The sequence below is a fragment of the Pogoniulus pusillus genome, chromosome 22 (genome assembly GCF_015220805.1).
Source record: "Pogoniulus pusillus isolate bPogPus1 chromosome 22, bPogPus1.pri, whole genome shotgun sequence".
Lineage (NCBI taxonomy): Eukaryota > Metazoa > Chordata > Aves > Piciformes > Lybiidae > Pogoniulus > Pogoniulus pusillus.
This window is the reverse complement of record NC_087285.1, coordinates 8,812,806-8,834,399: the sequence shown is the minus strand read 5'-3', so window position 1 is coordinate 8,834,399 and position 21,594 is coordinate 8,812,806. Positions and strand designations below refer to the sequence as shown.

General features: G+C 40.2%; 1 protein-coding gene across 1 annotated transcript in view; it reads right to left on the bottom strand.

Moving 5' to 3' along the window:
• The window catches only part of KCNIP1 (potassium voltage-gated channel interacting protein 1), a 371,107-nt gene extending 351,072 nt beyond the window's left edge, over positions 1-20,035 (bottom strand). The window contains exon 1 of the mRNA XM_064161627.1: positions 18,979-20,035. Coding sequence (XP_064017697.1) covers positions 18,979-19,066 — 88 coding nt within the window. The 5' untranslated portion in view covers positions 19,067-20,035. The remainder of the gene's footprint in view (positions 1-18,978) is intronic.
• Positions 20,036-21,594: the final 1,559 nt, after the last annotated feature.

Sequence of the window (21,594 nt, the reverse complement as noted above, 5' to 3'; positions counted from 1 at the left end):
TAAGCTGACTCAGCTCTCAAACAGTTAGAATCCCCTCCCCTCCTTCCCCACCTCAAGTCGTTTCTATTACCCTCCCTTCAAGAAAGTTAGGCTGGTTGTCTTAGACACTCTTTTGCCCAACACCGCAGCACAAATAAAAACGATCGCTCTTCTGAAGTTTCCCCTGTTCTCAGAAATAAATTCATGTAGATGGCAGCACAGATTTAGCCCTCAGTAGTGATTTTCATCAGGCACTGTGAATCAATCATGTTGACTTATCTAGATGCTTTTTAGCCATTGTTCCCCATCTGTGCTTCTCTTTTCTTGTGGTAATTAATTGTGCAAAGTAACAAGTCACAGCAACCATTTTCCGGAGGCTAAAGGAAGGATGAGCCATTACTGCAGCCCTGAACCACTCAGCACTCATGATCCTTGTCTTTTGTCTTTATCATTTCCCATGTATTTTTAGACTCTTTTACTGCAATCTCTTAAGTCTCTTGCCAATCGTATTAACTCATTTTACACCTTGGCCTTTCTGCTCTTATCCAACATGATTCCACCATTTAAATTTCTGTTAGTCTTACAGTGCTTATCTTCCCATACAATCAGGACCATTGCCTACCCTTTCCAGTAGTGACCAGCTTTCTTAATATTATCTTCCCAGAAGGCCACATATCAACTTCCCACATCTGCTGAAAACACTTTTTTTGAAGCCCACTATTCTTACGCTACTACCATTCCCCTTTCTTCAGTTTGGACTGTGACCTCTGCCTGTGATGGAGGGGCAGCAGCCCCAAAACAGAGGCTTCTCTATGCCTCTACATGCCTGGACACGTTTTTCTGCCAGGACCCATGAGGCAGTAAACAGATTGTGTATCACACACACGCCCAGTCCATGTAGGTAATCCCCTATTGGGAGGTGCAGGCATGTCTCTACTGCCTATAGGGGCAAGGTTTGGCTTACTGCCAACCTGATTGGTCATTTTAGATGTCCAGATGAGCCACAAATCTTGGCCCAGAGCCTATAAAGAGGGGTGCAAAGCAGCACCACGTGTTCAGAGGTTCATTAGTGCAGAGTATTCAGACTCAGCTCTGATCCACAGCAGCACCCTGCTGCCCTGCCCTGCTTGCATGGCCTAGACACAGAGTCAGGCCTTACTCACTTGCAAGCATTACAGAGGCTCAGACCTCATGCATTGATCTCAAGGTGCAGTCGAGCTGTCTGCGAGCCCTTTGAGAGGCAGAGCGCATGCACGCCTGCACTTCATACATATATGGGGAGCCGAGAGCCCCCTGCCTAAGCCTAGAGCTATCTTGATTTATCTACAGAGCTCCCCTCCCTGCAGCACAGCATAGACCCTGCTTGCCAGCTGTACTGGAAGTCTGGAAAGATCCAGGCCCAGCAGACCCTCAGACAGTCTGCTAACCTACGAACACAGCCTGTTAGCTGTGAGACCGTGTCAGAAGCTACACGGACAAATCCTTCGCCTGCACCTGGGAATTCCTGCCAGCCGACCATCCCTGGACACATGGCTTCCAGAAGAAAAAGCAGCATTGAGGCAGAGACCACACCAGGAGAGAAGGTTAGAGAAATTCTGTTAACCCAGAGACTGGGAACCCTTATCCTCCTGTAAGCCGGGACAGATCTTCAGCTCCACCAAGACCTGAATATTGGGCACATGCTGAGACAGAATACCTAGAGGGTGATTAGTGATTAATACTCAAGAGCATCACACAAGCTTTAATACCTTTGGAATATAAGTTATCTCTATCTGAAGAGCACACACAGTTTCAGCCCTTGCTGGGCAGATACTAGAGTTAAGAGGCATTAAGCCTAAGGGAATTTCTCTCTATAGTTGTTAATAATTTGATATTTTCATTTAATAATCAATCCCTGTAAACATATCCCAAGCTATTTTCATAAACTTGCATAGGAACCTGGTTTTCATAGTGGTTGGGGGTGTTACAAATTTGTAAATATTAATTTTAATAAATAATTTTATTAAAAAATCAAAACCACCTCAAATTAATTTCTCACCTCCCCCTAACAGAGGAGGGACAGAGAAAACCCCTCCACGACACTGCCATTTAAGAAATGTCCACGTTTAACTCTCTCATTCTCTCTCAACCCACCCTGAAATCATGCAGTTCTGAAGAAAGAAAACCAACATTTTATCTATTAGCAACTCCTCAAACTTTACTGTTAGTTAGTATTATTTACTGTATATTGAAGCCACTGTCTAACAAACTGACAGAATTATAAAAAGCTATATATGACCCTTTATGCATTTATGGCCAGTAAGAATGTTAATATTTGATGGAGACAGAAAGAGTAATATCAAAATAAAGCACATATTTCACAGAAAGAGGTTTACTAATACTGCACTCTTAAAGTAAAATTTAAGGACTATGCAATAGAAACTGATATTTACCAATATTCTTGATTTCATAGTGAGAAAATAATTAGTAATAGTATCTTCAGCTGATGACACATGACTAATCCAAGAGCCTCAAGATTCAGCTTGTGTGCAACTAAATCTGAAACTTGGAGTCTCTTATCTGTAGTTGTAATAAATGTAGTATTTAATGTTTGAAAATGCCAGAAAAGTGCTTGAATACTGCTAGTAGTAAGCCTTCAGCACAGCAATATATTCCCACAGATTACAGTCCACTCACATCCACCTCCCCACTGCCTCTGCACCTCTCGCCATGCAAATGCAAACAATAAGGAAAAAGAACTACATCTCTGGCAGAAGCCACAGGTGGGCTGTAAGACACATTTGGTTAAGTAACATTAATTTGCTCTGCAGTTCCATTAAAACTAAGGACACGGTTGAAAAGATACACAGAACTAACACTGAGTTTTCATCAGTGATTGAGGAGCACAGCCTGTATTTCAATACTTAACAGTCGTGAACATTGCAGGGTTTTTCTTTTCTGTTTATATGCAGCTTTCACAGGAACAGATGACAGTCTTATTTCCTAGGTAGCAGGATTTGGGGTATTTTCTTGGTACTAATTTTCTTCTTTCTGCTCCAATTTATCTCTTTTGTGAAGTTCGCTTTTGCACTGATTTGTTCTGTTCCCATGTTTTCTCCCTTCAGTGATTTCCCTTCTGCACAACTAATTTTGTAAGAAAATTCAGGCTGTAAGTTCAAAAGAAAGATATCTCTATCACTTAACTGTATCTTAAGAAAAGAAATGAGCAAAGAAGGTATGCAAAAGTAAAACTGCCGTGAGAGAAATTTGTGTTTATCATAATCATTCTTTGGAGAACTTGGTAGAAGTACATAAATTAAAAATTATACCACTTTTCCCTTTCTGATCTTTTGTTCTTCATTAAAAGCAAAAAAATTACTTTAAGAGATAACAGTGAACAGCTTTGACTTGAAAAATGTTGGCCAGTTTAAATTAAACCTAGAGAAGACTCCGTTGCACTCAACCCAGAACAAGAACAGTTTACATTTTTATAGCTTTTAACTACATATTGCCATTTTAAGAGGATCCACTTCAATTCACTTCTTATTATAGCACTAGCGAATCCCTGTGAACTTCCCTAACAACTTATTTAATAGGAAGAGGAGTCAGCCATGTGTGTCAGACACAAGCAATGCAACCTTCTGCCATATGACTGGCATCATTTTTCTTTTGTAATTCAGGTCATTTCCTTTGCACTCTCTTCCCCCAAACACAATACCAGCAACTGCTGGACCTGCTCTGTATATGATGAGACTAATCAACCCAGCCAATTCACTGAAGCAAACCTTGATGCCTGTCATTAGTCATAACCATTTCCACAATAAATTTCAACTTTCATTTCTAATCTTCTCTGTATTGCTTCTACAGTGCCATTTGAAACATGATATTGCTGCGTGGATTTAAATATTTAGCATATATCTGAAGGGCATTTTTAGAAAAAGACCACTGAAATAAAGAAAATCCTATGTATGTTATTTGGCCAATATGCAACATAGAAAACCATACACACACACAAAAAAGAACAAACAGACCAGACAAAAAGCAATCGAGCAAACAAACATCCAAGAAAAACACAAACCAAATTAAAAACACCTCAAAATTAACTTTTCTAACCAAGTAGTTCATATAATTTATCCCTGGGAAGTAAATAAGAGATACATCACTTTTTCCATAATGGGAGCCAAAACATCCCATTATATCACATCAGGTTCTCAGATCTTACTGGTCTTATACTCAAGAAATCCAAGTTACCCTGAGATCAATCTACTGTGTTACCAGTCTGTAACCTCTGTATCTTAACACTGCCAGACAACTATTGCTTGATCAAGAGATCTTGGTCTCAGAGTCAATTCGGCTACTAAAGGATCCCCAGCTCTGAAATGCTTGAGTACATCAGCAGGTTTAGAGTTATCTGTCTCAAAATACCTAAAAGCCTGGTCACTGGAGAGCTGTGATGGCTAAGTCATTATTGTGTTAATTTGATCAAGCACATTTTTTTGGAGGGGACAGACTCATCTGTTCACTCTATGTGTGCAATGCTCCCTTTGATCCAGACACCAGCTTTCACCTCTGTACAGGGACCTGGCTCACAGAACAGCAGAATTCTCCTGATGAAATTAATCGTAGGCCAGTCTAGCTCTCAGATTAGTAGTAGGGTGCCATGGCATTCAGACCGAACAAAAACGGAAGGCTAGCTTTCTGCCTCTACTTAAAACACCTGCTGGTACTCAAAATTAGGTTAATGCTTTCCACACAAGTCTGGAGATTTGTGCATTCACACAGAATCTCACCTCTCACCCTGATGTAGGTTAATTAGGGAAGAAAGACCCAGCTGATCTTCTCTTCCCAACATGCACACATTGCCAAAAATTCAATTAGCAAAAGACACTATTAATTATTAATCAAATGGATGAATAAGAAAAGGCAATCAATCAAGTTCTGGGCAAGACTGGAGTAAAGTTTCATGCAGACATTAGTCAGGTCTCTTCAACAAAGGCTGCATCATAGCAGAGTGTTATCTTTTAGATAACCACACCACAGCTTGTAAAGCCCAGTAATGAAAAACTATCCATTAGTCTTTATTTCTCAGATCAGCTCTTGCTGTCTGATATCTCTCAGAGTTTACTTCTTAATCCATTCTGGAAAGCAGCATTTAATAAGCCATCCTGACATGAATTTATTGGGCTCTCTTCACAACACAAGTGCTGTTAAATTGCTTCCTACACACTAAACTTTTCACCATCAATATTTCTGAACTGCAAACTTGAAGGTCCTTCAGCTGTTAGTCTGTGTTTGTACAATGCATATTGTGTACACTGCAATATGGTCCTATTGTGATATAAGGGAAATAGGAGAGCCTTTTTCTCAAGTCAAGTAAATTACAGCAGATATAAAAGGAGATGGAATCATTACTCCTGTTGCTCTTATTATGAAACTTGTCTACAAATAAAAATTTATGCTCAACTCAAACACTTCCTGAGGAGAAACCATCAGGGCAACACATTCAAAATCTGGTAGGTTAAAGAATAGTAACGACACCAGAACCCTCATGTAAAAAACTACTTTTAGTCATGACTAATGGTAAAATTAATAATGAACATAGTGCTTGCTTATGGAATAATGGAAAACACTTGAAAGCAGAAAGCAAAACTGAACTAGGGGAGCGTGAAGCCAGAGCTCTAAGAGGACTGTGACACTAGGATCAGATCAGAGAGAGCACCAAGTTCTTCAATGCCAGATCAACCTCTTCCTCCAACACTACTGCTTGAAGAGAAGATTCCTAAGAAGTGACCTGACAAGGCAGTTGCAGTTTGATATTGTGAGCAAATAGATCTCAGCTGTCTAACCTTCCACCCAAGAACCAGGATGCACTCTTGTACCTTCCACAGCTCTAATGAAAGCAGTCTAGGGTAGGTGGCACTAACGCAACTTGCATTTCTCTTCCTTAATTGATGTAGGAGGAATTCAGTTCTTAATGTACAGAAAACAAATTAAAAACAATCAATACCTGTTACAATTAAGCACTGTATTTTCCCTGCCAAGTGGCATGAGACAGGATTTTGTATAAAGCCTTCTTACCAAATGAAGTCGTGCTAATAGAAAATCATTAAAAGAAGTGCTTCCAGCAGACACTTGTTTTGACTTTCCCATATTCTATTACAGGAAACACAACAAGAAGCAAGGTAAAAATAATGAGTTAATGAATTTAGGAAAAATACACAGTTTGATAGGACATTAAGTCACAGGTAAGAGATGAGGTTTTGCTATTTCAAATGGAAAGTGGAGAATAACAGGCAGGTGTCTTCCTTACCTAGAAGACTGCAACCAAGACAATTTCGTACACAAAGAACTTGAAACTGAGCACAAATCTCAGCCACTCTTTAGTTATGACAGAGCTTTTTCTATTAAAATGGAGGCACCAGCACCTAAATTTTTTTATTCCCCTAACTTCCTGGGAATAAGAGCAAAACCCAGAAAGATTGCCAGCAGGTACATTTGTAGTTTTCCATCTGTGTCCTAGTAAGCATTTTAGTTGTGCTACATTATGAAATGGAAGATGTTTGTGATAAGAGGCAGTCAAATCAAGAAGTATATCAATAGTCTGTTAGTAGCTATATGTATGCATTTGCTCCCGCAGCAGAACGTCTGTGCCTTGTGCAACCTTGTATGGCTTAGGAACAGGACAGCAAAGACAGCTGAAAGCACAGCACACTCACCTTTCAAAAAACGTAATAAAGGTGCATTTATTTCATCGCAGCTCTACCCAAACACCTCAAGAACACAGCATAGTAGCGTTAGAAGCTGTTAACACATCAGTGCCCCAGAGTGTCAGTGTCCGAGGGGCTTCAGCCCAAGAAGCTCAATTTATCTAGAGAGGGTTACATTTTGGTTCTAGTTTGTTGAAGCTGCAGTTTCAAAATCAGCTGTTTCTCAAACTTGTTTAGCTACTTGCATTAAGCCAAAAGGAAGTGTTCCAAGAGGTTTATGGCTGCTAACAAATGCCAGTATTTGCAAAGAAGCATTATTTTGTAGATTCAATTATAACATAACAGTTGTGTAATGCAATTTAGTCTAATTCTCTGCATTTATAGCTCTGTATTAATGCCAAACACCATGAAATTAAAGGGTTTTTAAAGTAAGATGGCTTATGAAAAGACGTTTTACAGCCACATACAGTTTTCCAATTTCGGTGCCAGAAGTCAGTATCTCTCTTTTTACAAAAAAAATATTTCAAGCATCAAGTTCAGATTTCAGGGCCTAGAATCTGAGGTCTCGGACAGCTGCTTCATTTGTATTCTTAAAAATGCCACATTGAAAACAAAAATCAGATTTTACTTCTTGATTTACAGACCATAAGCCATACTTAGGACAGCATTAGCAAGTTCTGTTCCCAAGGTGAAATGAATCAGCTTGTAAGTGCTATTTATATGAACAGTGCCAGTAGTTTGGCTTGCTTTGAATTTATCTAACTGCCAACTACTCAGTGTTTTATAGAGACATTAATCCTATACACAGGTATTTGTTGCCAAGGGGATACTATCAACATTTGTCACAAACAATGTGTTAACATAATACATATTTGATTTTCTTAAAAATATCTGTTTATAAAGTAAGAGAGGAGATGAAAATATGGACTACGTAAGAGCACTACTGCAGCCTTACAAAGGGATATCAATGGGACTGGGTAAGATACTGACTGCAGAAGTACAGATAAAAGCAAGAACACCCATGGAGAGCTTGATTTATATGTCATCAATCTCACAGTTTAAGATGTTAGAAGACCAGACCAGTAAAGAAGACATTATTAATTATGCTAAAACCACAAATACTTACAGAAATAAATTAATAGGAACATTTAACCAAAGTGATGTCTCACAATCTCCTTCAGAAATCTGCTTTCCACTGGTTTTCTGCTTCTCAAGTGACTTCCAAGACAGACTCTAAGGAGAGGTTTGATGCAAAAAGATAACTAGATCCCTCCAGCATTTCACTCCACAGACATGTTGCTTATTTATACAAGATGTACACCTAACATCCTGTCATGGACCTAAAGTGAAATGAATACATAAGGAAGTAGACTGTAAACCTTACAGATGTTCTGTGTTGAAAGTGTCTAAAGCGCTCCCTTGAAAAGCAGTTATTTGATGGGATACAGTGTTTTGGAAAGAAAAATTATAGTGGTTTTCCCTTACTCTATTCACCTCAGGTGTACATTGGGAATCTGTGGCATGAAAAAGATCCTCAAAGTGGAAGTAGAGACACAGTTTACCTATTTATAGCCTAATTTATTCCATTTGCTTTCAGAACTAAGATGCTTCCTGTTAGCTGTAGCCTAGAGAGGCACATCTGACACTAGTTGAAGGTGAGAAAAAAATGTCTTTTTTTCTTGTTCCTGCATGGACAATTTCTCAGGTTTTATTCTCGTGTTGCCACTCACCTGATGAAGAGTAGAATGGGGCTAAATTATAGCTCAGCAACAGGAGAGGAAAGAGGTCAAGAGGGAGGAATAGATGCAAAGAGGCACTCTGCAAGGAAATATTTCAGTTGAAGGCAAAAGAGGATTTATTGCCTACATCACAAAGTGGTGTTAAGTGGCAAGCAAAAACTGCTTGTAGCATCTTCACCACTTGATCCAGCTTGATGTACCCTGGCAAAAAGACAAAAGAAAAATGAAGATTTGACTAAACTCTATCTCTGCCAGGTGTGACCTGGAAATCAGGTCAAGTTCATAAGCAAGGACAAAGGAACCCAACGTTTCAATATGTTTTGCATGACAGGAACGTTTTCTGTCTGCTGATCTGCAGATTGCCTCCACACATCCATGAGCTGGGTATCTCCTGTTTTAATCCAATGAGCAGTAACGGCTGCAAATGTAATGCTCATTTTATACAACTGCTAGGAGAGCCACATGCCATACTACCCCACAGTCATTCCTTTAAAAACAAGGAGTGCTTATGGTAGTCAGCTCTTTAATAATGTAAGCACTCCTAGGCTTTGTTGCCACACTGCAATATTTACAGTTTCTTGAAACATACCAGGCATTTTTCTTTCCTTTGAAACAAGAGAGCAAAGGCTTTATTAAAAAAAACAACACACACAACCCACAACTTCTACACATAAATTACAGAATGTTCTGCCCAGCATGAGCAGTGCTCATTGCATCCTTTTCTGCAGCTCCTTACTGGGAGCTGGGACTATTTTCAGATAATTTGGAACATTTAAACCAATCCAAATAGTAATGAATTTACCAAAATCACTTGAGTTTCATCATTTTGAAGTGCAACTCACCAGTTTATGTCACCTTCGCAAACACTACTTCAGATACCAGCACGGAACACGCGTAGAGAATATATTAAGGTTTTGAAACACAGTGCTAACTTTAGTTTCTTTAGTAACAGCACTCACTGGATTCTTCATCTGGTATTAACTGCAGAAATGCATGTGTGGTCTTTAAAATCTACTTTCTATCTCTACATGAAGAGGGTTAGAAATTTCAGTCAAGCAGAATCTTTCAAGTACCAGAATTGTATTCAAAATAATCTTGAAACTACTCTGAATTGTCTTATTCTTTATCTTCCAAAGATAACTAAGCCACTCTGCAGTTTGACACATGAATTTATTTACCTGAAGAGCTCAGTTTTTAAAACACTGCCTGATATCTATCCCTCATTTACAAAAGCTCACCATCTGGAAATGGCAAGTTATCCTTACCAAGAGCAACAGAGTTGTACAGAGACAACAGAGTCTTAGAGACACTATCCTGAGAGAAAAATGTGATAATATTTGTGTTGTTTTCAAACAAGCAAAAAACCATAGACCTGCAATAAACATTTACATGTCTATGGATTCATAATACCAAATATTCATTGCTGGAAAAGACTTCACGATTCAGTATCATGCAACTTGAAATGCATCAGTCATGAAGGACACCATCAGAAAACACACAACCCAATAACAAGTTCATAATTTCCAACAAATTACTAACAAAGGTAACTTGGTCAAGAGATGTAACATAAAAATTGGTTGTAATTTGAGTAGTATGGGGCTGTGGCTTACTGAAGTTGCCATGGATGCTCACTGTTGATTGCAAATTCAGTTACTGTATAACAGGAAAAAGATGACCTTCCATAAAATTAACTTTTTTCTGCTCCTAACTCCTTGTAAAAGGATTTATCCTCCAACTTGTAAATTTCAATCGGACTTAGAAAGCCAGTATCAAAATAAACAAATCTCAAAATGCATGTTTCCAAATAGTCTTTACAGCTGGATGCTTAGCAAACCACTTTTGGTATACTGACTAGAATAAAAACAGATGAAAGTCACAAATAGAACACTTGCTGAAGACTTGGTTCTATAGAAGTTGATTCAGACCCTCATTCTTGCAAGTGAAAGTAACCACCAAACAACAGGTTGTTTCTCCCACTATCTGTTCTTATCCTAACTGCAGATGCAAGATACTATGGAAAATTCAAACCAAACAAAGAGACATCAAGTTCATTCTGCTCCTCGTTTTCAATATATTGCATCTCAATTTTTATATCTGCAGTGTAGATACCTGCCTTTGTCACCCAGAACAAAGTTGTGTTAAGTCTGAAGATGAACTAAACCAATTAAACTTCTATCAAGGCATTTAAAAATGCTAAACAAGGCTCTATAAGACCGGTAGCACACTGACAGTCTCTCTGAAAACACAAATATAAGTGCAAGTTTCAAGCAGGCTCCAGCTTTCCATACCACAATCCCTGCCATGTAGAACTCCTATAGATCTACGTCCACATCACCCCTTATAGCACAATTTGCTCTACTCTATCTGAAGCAACTCTGGGTTTAAATCACATTTTCTTGGTTGTGCTGTTTGCTGCATGATAGTTGTACGCAAGAGTATTTAATAACCACTTACAGTTTAATTCCCCTCTCCCCAAACTTCCTAAAGACCCCAGAGGCTGTGAAAAGTAATCTTAACACTGTGCTTTTTCCTGCCTTTGTAAAATTTATTCCAATACTGTAAATTGTCAAATGAGTTTGTATAATGTTGTCATTTCTTCCTAAGGACAAATGTTTATCACAGCTGCCTCAAGACAGCTATCTTACTCTCCATGAAATACTGCAAATATATTCAGCTTGTAATGGTGATTTTTACAAGTCATGTTCATAATGGAAATGTTTCCTGATTTTCCTCTGTTTACAAGAAGACAAAGCTCACATTGAGACGAACTATTTAAGATGAACACAATGCACAGCACAACATATTACCCCTGTAAATTCAAATGCCAGTCCTTGATGCAAAGAGCACTTCTGTCAGTTTCTGAAGCAATTAGCATCACCACAATTATATGAGTGAGACCTTTTGAAAACTGAAAGGCCCCTAGTTATAACAACTCACCAAGCTGCCGGTAAAAATGACTGCAGTTACCTTACCTGCAGGGTGGATTACACTTAGACAACGCCTTATTCACTGAATCACAAAACGCTTCTTATAAAACAATGGATAAAATTCCTTTCAAGGCACCAACGTAAACACAGTTCAACAACTGGGGAGCTTGCAAACCTTTTCATTTCAGAGCCAAGTTTGAAACTCCATGACATTTATGAGCTGCTCCACATATGCCTCGAGTGTGACAGGTACAGCAGTAAAAACACAATTAAAAAAAATAACCAAAACATCACAGCAAATATCCTAGAAGTAAGACATTTTGAAATCTGTTCTGCTTCTTATGCCTTTGCCAACTTCAAGCTTACTTCACTCCTCCCTGGTTTTCTATTTGGAAATGGGTTTTTCATTTTTGTTGGCCTCCTCTTAGACTGAATCCAGATGGTTCATGCTCAACTTTTAACAACAGTCAGCTGCAGCTTTACTACTTCAGCTTGGCATGACAAGAGCCATATTTTACAATATTAGGCTGAGCATTGAGATGTAGAACATCTCAAGCTTACTCCCTAAAATAACATGTTTCCCTCTACTTTTTATTCTTAGTTTATTCTTACTGTTAGAATGTTGATGGACTATCACAGGCAGCTGCTGCTGCAAATTAACATTATCATTGCCATGCAGTAATACTATTTTCAGAAATAGCCACAAGTAATTGTGAATGCAAAAGGCAAAAAACAGACTGTTTCTCTCAAAGTATTTTTTATGCATGATTTCATTATTCCTTGAAAGACAGAACGATCTATTGTGTTCATCACTTACTCTTAATTATCATTAGAGCAAAAAGTTATACTGCTAAGTAACAACAACTCATGTTTCTCAACAGCGCGCACATTTCACAGAGAATCAATTCAGATACAGAGATTTTATTTCACTTATTTTCCTTTCCAGTTCCTCACATCACATGGCAACACTAGTAACCGAGTGGGATTTACTGCCTAGCTGAATAAAACCGCCAAAGTTCCCTTGCATTCCTGAGAGAACATCTGATAGATGTCAGAAGATCACAGGGCCCCCACAGTCCTTTCTGAGCATCACTACCACTGCATTGGAACAATGAAAACTGCTAATTGTGAACTAGTGGGAAGAGTGAAAAAAACTCAACCTATTAGGAGCACTTACTTGACTGGAATCAAGCCACTCCATTATCATCTTTCCAAAAGACAACTGTGAAGGTACAGACACAAAATGAAAACACAAAACAAAACACCAGAAATAAATCCAGCAGATCACATCACTCTCAACAGCAGATCTTATAAAAATACATCAACATAGAGATATTTTTAAAACCCTATTTGTCTGGTGAAGACCAGCACATTTATTTACCTGAAAGCACCACAGAACAATTACTTATATTGCTTTCAGGTGAGTTTCTATGCAAGTAAAGCTGGATTCACAGACTCAAATAAGTAATGCCTTTCTCTTGCTCATTAGCCTGAAGTCCACTTCTGCTAGTCACCTTGCATCCAGTCATCAGGTGTGTATTTTGGACATAGGAGTTTCTGACTACTACAAAGAAGAGAAAGGTTGCCCAGGCTCATTAACAGGAAAGCTACAAGAGACAGTATAAGACACAGCAGTCCCACATAGTGCATTTATCGCACACATGTTCCAGATCTCTACCACTGCTATACCATCTCTGTAAACAGGAGCAGCATCAACAGAAGAGCTCCACCCAAACCCCTGAAACAGTCACCCCTAACTGGTCTAATTCCATAGATGACTTTGACTGTTGACTTGTGTAATATTTCCCGGGATTCAGATTTGGACTACAACACCAAGAATCTTTGTTTGGATTTCATATGATTTTCTTCACGCTTCCCAGCAGCTTTGCCACATCTGTTCATGGCTAGAAGATGAAGGAAGCAGACAAATTAAGAGTTGGAGAGCCTCCACATCATCCACATTTCTGTGCAGATTTAGCCTTCTACATATTTCATATCCAGAATTAGAAAATCAGTTTCAGTACAAGACAGTTGCTGTTCCACTGAGTCAAACACACTGTATTTCCTTCACAAAGGATCTATTACACCTTCCATTACCCAGTACAAACATGATTCTTGCTGTAGTAGAGAAACAAGCATCCCATCTTCTACCTACAGGAATTTACAAATGGCAAAAGTAAACACCATCACATCATACAATATAAAAATGTATTAGAAAGATGTCATGCCATTATGGCACATCTGAGAGTCAAATTTAGTAATGAGTGCAAGTTGCCACTGAATTTCCAAAACAGGAAAGAAATGCTTGCTCTTTACTAGATTTTTTAAATGCTAGGAACAATTTTCAAATTGCAATATATTAAAATGGTATTAACTTCTCCTAGATGAAATTATGTAAATTATATAACAAGGCTTCATTTTTACACACTCAAAACTCTTTTGGCTTTACAAGAAGAGTATCACATCAAGCCTGTGGCAGCAATTTCTCTCACACTAATGTAACTGCACCAAGTCTCTCATTTATGAAAGAAAGCGTTAATCACTCTTATTTTAAACCTCAGACTACTTTACTTCTACTTATCAGCATTAAACATACTCCACCCACATGCCCCGCAAGCCAAATGGTGTGAAACAGTCATTACAAAGAATGAAGTTAAAAGTTAAAGACAGCTGAGAAGCAAAAGTCAAATTACATATGCATGCTATTGGTTTAAATGAAAGCAGTGCAAGTGTGGAAGAAGTTGGCCATGAATATTCATCCCAATTCCATCATGAGCTTAAATGCTGCCATAGTTAGAACCTTCATATGTCTGCTTTCAATGACATAAGCATTTGAGCTTTACTAATCATGTTAGAACAACAAAAACAAAGGTCTAAGAACAAGAATGGCACAAATACCATTATAAGGACAAGTGAGGTCAGAATTTTATTAGCATCCTGAAGAATGAGATCCCTGCTCTGGAAGCCAGCTAGCTTTACCAAGCACTCGGCATGGTGCAGAAATGCCACTGTGTGTTTGGTTGCTAGTGCCAAGGTGGTCAGCATTTGAAAATGCTCTGTAGATCAGGAATAATTCATAACAATACTCACAGAATACCACACAAAACAGCTGACATGCAGCTCAAGACTAGTTTCTGAACAGAGAAAAGGCACACAAGTGTTACCTTATTGTCACCATTTAGTAGTGTGCTATTGGAGATAAAACTACATCTTAAAACTACACTTCATTACTTAGGGTGTTTTTTAGGACGCTTCAATACATGCTGCTATCCTCAAAGGTTAGCCATTTACACTTACCTTTATTCATTAGATAGATAACATTCATTTGGACTCTATAACCACTTTCCTTATTAAAGGACATTTTTAACTGAGAACATTATTATAAAGAGGGAAGAGACATGGAAGAGAGTTTACAGGAGCCTACTGAATCACAGCTCCTCTGCGTTTGAAGGCAGAAACAAAATTCAAGGGGTGAGGGTAGGCTACACAGGGGCAGGAAAATTAAAATAGCTTTTCATGCCACAGAGGTGCAGAAACCCTGGCATCACTGAAACAACTGCCACAAATCTTCCTTTGTCTTTAGGGTATCCACTAACATTTACTCTACCCTTGCATTTTCAGTGGTTGGAGTCAAAAGATAAACCTAATGCAGTGCCAGAATACACTGAAGGAATGAGATGAACTTCCACTGAGAGAAGGCAAAGGCTGTGCATGATTAAAAGAGACCATGAACTTCCCTTACCACCTCACATCACATCTCAGAAGACCAGCTGTAATTTGAATTCACAAAGAAGCAGCAAAACAGACCACATATCTGTAAAACACTCAGAATAGTTTTCTTTCATGCTGGGGGGAGAGCAAAATGTTTAAAGGCTTTATCACTGCAGTGGAACAGATAATTAGGCAATTAAGACTATGAAAAGTGGACAAATTACTAGTTCCAGATGAATTGTATTGCAGAACAGAGACGGGAGCAGCAAGAAAACTGAAATGAGAGCCTTTGGCAAGTGCTTTAATAGCACAACTAAAAGAGGGGCAGCTCAGTAACAAAGGTGAAAGGATAGTTAATTTGCAGAAGTCTATCTCTTTGGCAAAGGAACATTTTGAAGGAGTTGGGCCCTAATATAATCTCTCTTTTTCTTGTGTTGATAATTAGAAGACATTAATAGAAATCCAAGAGTTCCCATTCCAGCTTCATTACTCATCACCCAGCAAGGCCCTCCTGTACCAGGTTTTCAATGTCACTAGTGATATCTTCACACGGAGACTTGTTGTTTAATCATTCTGCTCAACAGGAACCCACCAAAGCAATTCTCACCACCCTTATTTGCTCATGGAGCACGGAGGCTGAGCCCGAAGTTCACAAACCTCAGTAATGCAACAGAATAGCAAAACCTCACACAAAATATTCTCCTCCCACCCTGTTTGAAGTAACTTCAGCAGAGATGTTGCTGACCATACGCTGTCTATCACCACACTATTTTACTTCCAGAAGCCTGTGTGGGACTCCTCCCTGCAGGTGCTGGACCTCTCTCCAAGAAGGAAGCTATTCTTGTCCCAGCAGATGTAAAAGGGTATACTTCTCCAGAAATATTTTCTTTAATGCATACATCTCACTATACAAAGCTCTTGGTGGAAGAGGCCTTCTGTGGCACAGCAGCAGAGACCTCTGACCTGCTGCTAAGGCTTTCCAAATGAGAACAGAGAGAGAAGCTGGCAAAATCCGCTACTCTAGATCTGCAGAGGTACCAGCTATGAACCTTCTGGCTTACAATCTTTCAGCTTTGTAAATGTATCTGAGGACTTACCTAAGAGGCTGGTGACTGCACAGGGGTATCAGATGTGCCTGCTCCCTTACTGTTTGCTGCAAGGAGAAGCTGCTGTCTTATCACACACTCTTCCGAAAGGAAGAACTTTGTAGCTGCAGCTCAGATAGTCTCATTTCATTAATATAAATAATCAAGGAGAAAGATAAAAGCTACTATTAAGACAAAGGCATACAGCTTCTGCCAAGAACCCTAAGGATTATATCTCATTTACCTGTGGAGTATCTCTCACCACAATCACCCTGAGAAAGATCACAGTATAAGAAGGGAACTCATCATCACCTTGAGCATTACCAAAGATATTCCTTGTAAAAAGTTTTTCTTTCTTCTAAATAAATATTGTTACTTTAAAGAGTATGAAGAAAATGAGGCAGGAATGGAACAAAGTACACAGGCAGTATTGCTTGAATATTCATGAGCATGTATATGGTTAAAAATCCCATAACTGCAATATATAGTGATTTCTATTTCTTGGCTTTACACGTGGAAGCTTAAATAACAGAAATACTAAACAACAAGCTCTGGGATAAACATACAAATAAACTTAACTCTTCTTTCTTAATTCAGTACTCTTGAGAGAGATTTCTAATAACTTTCTTTCTAGTTATGGGTTTCATAGGTAACAATATAGACATGTTTATCTTAACAGGATTTTGATACCTATGCAACAAATATACAGTTTATTTGTTCCCAAATCTGGTTCATCCACTTCAAAACGCAAGCAGCTGAGTAGAGAGGGAAAAAAAAGTTTATCAGAGTTCTAAAATTCCCTGAATCCTAGGAAGTCACTCTTATCTTATGCAAGCAGCCTGAAAGAGACATTGCCATAGAAAAGATGTACTGGCTGCAGTGACAACGATTGCACAACACTAGTATCTTTCAGAAGAAAAGGGAGGGGAGGAAGCAAGCCTGGAACACTTTATAGTCTCAATACTCATTTCTAGCTATCTATATAGTGTTATTCTACTGTCAGACTCAGTGCTCTTTGCCAAAGCAAGACAAGCAGTGAAGGCACAGGGCTGCTTGAATACTCTCCCTTAGATGAACTGCTCTAGACAAGCACATGTGAAAGCTGACCAGAACATAAATTTCCTCCTCTTCTCTTAAGGCAATCTAAAGCAAATAGCAAAAAGGTTTTTTTGCCAAGCACATTAGCTCCTGAAAGAAAAGAGAAATCACGAAGTACACCAAATAAACCATACTGACATGCTGCAGAGCCCAAGGTCCTGCATCCTACTGCTACCTTCTCTTCCCTACCCTATTTCTCCCACTATGTTTTTTATTGCAATTTTCTTTTTTTCTTTTCAGAAGACAACATCTTCATATTAATCATGAATTGTAACCAATATGTAAGAACCCTTTTCTGTGTCAGACTTTTGCAAGTTTTCATTCTTTCCCATTCTGGTGTCTGACTGGGTGAAGAGGGAGAAAGAGTGGAAGTACAAGAGGGTGCAATTTAAAATCATTCTTCGTTTGGAAAAAATAGCTAACCTGCCCAATATTCATAATGTGAAATAGGCATTTTCTCATGCAGACTCTTTTTGAGGCCAATAAAGTTAACATGAGAATTCTGTCTTTGAACTGTATTTCTCTCCTAGAGAGACAGATTGAATAAATTTTCCCAGTTTCTACAAAAGGAATCTGCACTTAACAGTTCTTGGCAGCTTCACATTTGCTATTTTAGAAATCACCCCAGACTGCTTCAGTTTATCCTAAAAAACAACTTAAACATTAAAATTCATGCAAGAGCACATGTGCTCCAGACAGCCAGTAGAGCCACATGCTTCTGAGGACTCTGAACTTACCTAAAAAAATAAATGCTTTTTATTTGCCCCTTTGCTACAAGCACATGAAAAAAGCTCCAGACTTAGCATTTAAAAAAACCCAACAAACCACACATCATAATAGGGACTCTTCAGCCTTATACAAATTCATCTTCTAATAATTTGATCTGAACTGTGTTCTCAACTCCAGAAATCCCACCCTCTCCCACCAAGCGCACACACACACACAAAACTTGAAGAAGTCTGACCCACACCTAAGCATTGTGCACATTTCAGCAAGCAAACGGCAGTCAGACATAACGCTGTCTACTACTGTCAGGAGTTCCCGAACTGATTACCAATATACAGAGTCAGCTATGGTAGATCATGCTGAGAAATATCATCATAAACAAAAGCTCCAACAGAAGTCTTCAACAACTTGTATCAGTGCACTATCAGAGAGACTACTACTATTACAACAAACACAGAATTTACTTCTCTCATCGCTTCCCTTTAAGTGGAAAGGACAGAATAAATAAGTTTGGTATTGTTTCAACTACACATCGTAGGGCAGAGACAAGCAAAAAATCAGATAAACTAAAGTTATTCCAATGCTTATGATAAGCAGCGACCTAGATTTGGAAGCAAGGTATACACATGCTTCAAACAAACAGAAACATCACAGTACAAAAAGACACAGTGGAGAAGCACCGAATATTGACAGTTATGATGTCCTTACATTTTTTAAATAGTACATCAGTTGCTTTAAGAACACATCTCCAAACACAATAAAACAGCCTGCTACAATTGGGAGCTATCAGCAGATTAACAAACAGAGGTTGTAACTACACGAGTTACAAACAATTATGTAAGGCTTTACAGCATTGCTCCAACCTTCACTGCACACAGCAACTTCTTTCAAAGCAGCCAGTTCAGAGACTTAAACCAGAATACCTCTGAAGAAACAATAAACTCTACCACAAGCCTCCTTAAAGTCTACAACTCTACCTTCACAAAAGTAACAGTACAGAATAACAATATGAACCATTTACTCTTACCTTTGCTGAGGGTGCCTGTGATGAGCTTGAAAATAGTCTGAGCAAATTTGACAATCCCATGCTTGCACCTCTTCGAACAGCCACTCATGGCTCAAACGGGCTGGAACGGCTCTTCGCACACAGTTCAAGAATATAAAAAAATAAACCCACAAGTCTTTTACAAAGTTGAGACGACAGTTCGTGCAATGCACAGAACTCTCTGCTCTCACACGCTGAGCCCCAGCCTCTGCACCGAGGTTTGCTCTCAGAAGCTCCTACGAAAGCTGGCAGCAGAGCAGCTTGCGTATCGTGCCTGTTAAAGGCATAGCTCTGGTCCCAGCTTCGGCTGTGTCTTTGTGCTCTACCCGTCGCGATGCCTTGATGGAAGGTGCTTACCAGAGGCAGCCACGGTAGGAGAAGGGTTTGTCTCACCGGGCTTTGCAGACTGCCACGCCGGGCATTACTAATGCAGCTGGAAGCAGACTGCTGACTGCTGCAAACGAAAGCTGCTGCTGCTAGAAGACCGTTTTCTTGGCTCTCTTTTCTAGATGATTGCATTAAGTTGTCAATTTTGCTCTCAATCAGGCCCAAAAGAACCAGAAAACAACACTTTTTTTTCTTTCATCGTAGCACCACTGTATTTGTAGTTTTCACATAGAAGGCTGCAGTGCATTCCTTTGCAAAATCTGTTAGAAGCAGGAAAGCAAAGCCGTGTCCACCAGAAAAAAAGTCTCTTTTCTTATAATTTTAGATGCTGCTCTGCTGGTTATTTGCTCAGCACCGGGGAAGTGCCAGTCAGCCTCTGAGAGATAGTAGAGCTGCTGCTCAGACCTCTGGCCAGCCCAGGGTTTTCTCACACCGGTACTTTTTGTACATGCCTCACCTTGTGCTCCTCCGATGCTCACAAGCCTCCCTCTTACTGTACTGTGAGTTTATCCCCTAGCAACAGCCACAGCTCTGGCCTCTCCAGTCAATTGTTTCTGCGTGCCTGGAATACTTCAAAGAAAAGGATGATGTGTCCAGCAGCAAAGCAGAATCCTCTCAGAGCTCCTGACCTTCACCTGAGTGCTAGGTCGAGTCAGGTGGCTTTAATTCATGCTGAAGTCCTCTCAGGTGTTTTTAATAATTCCCCAAAATGCATAATTTGCTTGTCCCAGAGTGGGTTGCACAGCAGATTTCCTCAGGTTCATGTTGTTGCTCATTAGTTAACTTGATCAGCCCATAGCAAAGCCACCTGAACTTGTTGTTACCTCCAAGCAGTAGCAGATGAGTCCTTCGCCTCCACCAAGAAACAAGCACAACAAACAGCTTCTCATTTCAGGGAGCAGTGCTAATCCCCTTCACTGCAGGGGCACTGAACTGCTTTACAGTGTGACTTACATCCTCCTCGGGCAAAATTCAGAGCTAGGCCAGACAGTTCACGGTGCTGTGAGACTGCTGATTGTCCACCTTCCCACCTGGCACCACCCTCCGCAGCCTCCCCTCAGACTGGCACTGCTGTCTTCCCACCTCCCCTCACCCTACTGACCTCCTTAGGCAGGGAGCCATGGAGCCCTGCTCGGAAAGTCTTTATGTCTCCACTTTTTACCTCAGAAATAGGCACTGTGACAGGTAAAAACTGCTGCAGAGGCAAAGTTACTTCAGTCATAGCCACAGTGCTAGCGCCTGGGCTGTTACCCTTAGCTGAGCCATCAGGCCCTGGACATGCTGCCCAGCAGCTTCCACCCAGCTGCCTCTAACATGTGATTTTGCAGGCCTCTTTAGGTTTAATACTCCCTTGTTCTGGAAAAAATCCTAGCATCAGAGGAAATGTTCTACACAAAGCATGTACAAGCTCTTGACTCTGGCCAGTGGAGGTAGCAGAAGCCTCCAGGCCTGCCGCCAGCCCACACAGACATGCCCTGTCACTGCGGCCTCAACGCTGGCGGTGCACTCCCACGCAGGCTTTCTCCAAAGCCAAAATGGTGCCGGCAGAGGAGAGGAGAGGAGAGGGTTCCTTGTGCCATCCAATCCTGCCCACCCAGATTCCCACAAAGACCCAAAGTCCTTGTGGCCAAGAAGGAAGGCAGCCTGGGTTGCATCAAGCAGAGTGTGGCCAGCAGATCAAGGGAGGTTCTCCTCCCCCTGCGCTGGGTGAGGCCTCCTCCCGAGTGCTGTGTGCAGTTCTGGGCCGCTGTTGTGAAGGTGCCTATGGAGGGCTCAGGGCGATCCCCACCCTAGGCGCGGGAGCTTACACAAGGTGTTTACTTCAACCTTGCCAGCAGGCAGCCCAGACTCGAAGGCACCAGTCTCATTGTGCTCCTTTGTCCCCCTTAATTTGTTTTCCCCAAGTTTAGGCAGGGCAACACCTTTCGGGGGAACATGGCCGGACATGAAGAGGTCTGTAAACACGGGCGGGCATTTGCGGCCCCTCAGTTCAAGAAGGAGAGGAAACTGTTTGAGACGGCACAGCAAAGGCCTGCAGAGATGATGAAGGGACTAGATTAGCTGTTTTAGGAAGAAAGGCTGAGGGACTTGGGGCTTTTTGGCCTGGAGAACACTGAAGGGGGCTCTTACTAGGGCTTAAATAAATACTTTAAGGGTGGGCGTGAGGAGGATGGGGCCAGACATTTTCCCATGATGCCCAGCAATAGCACA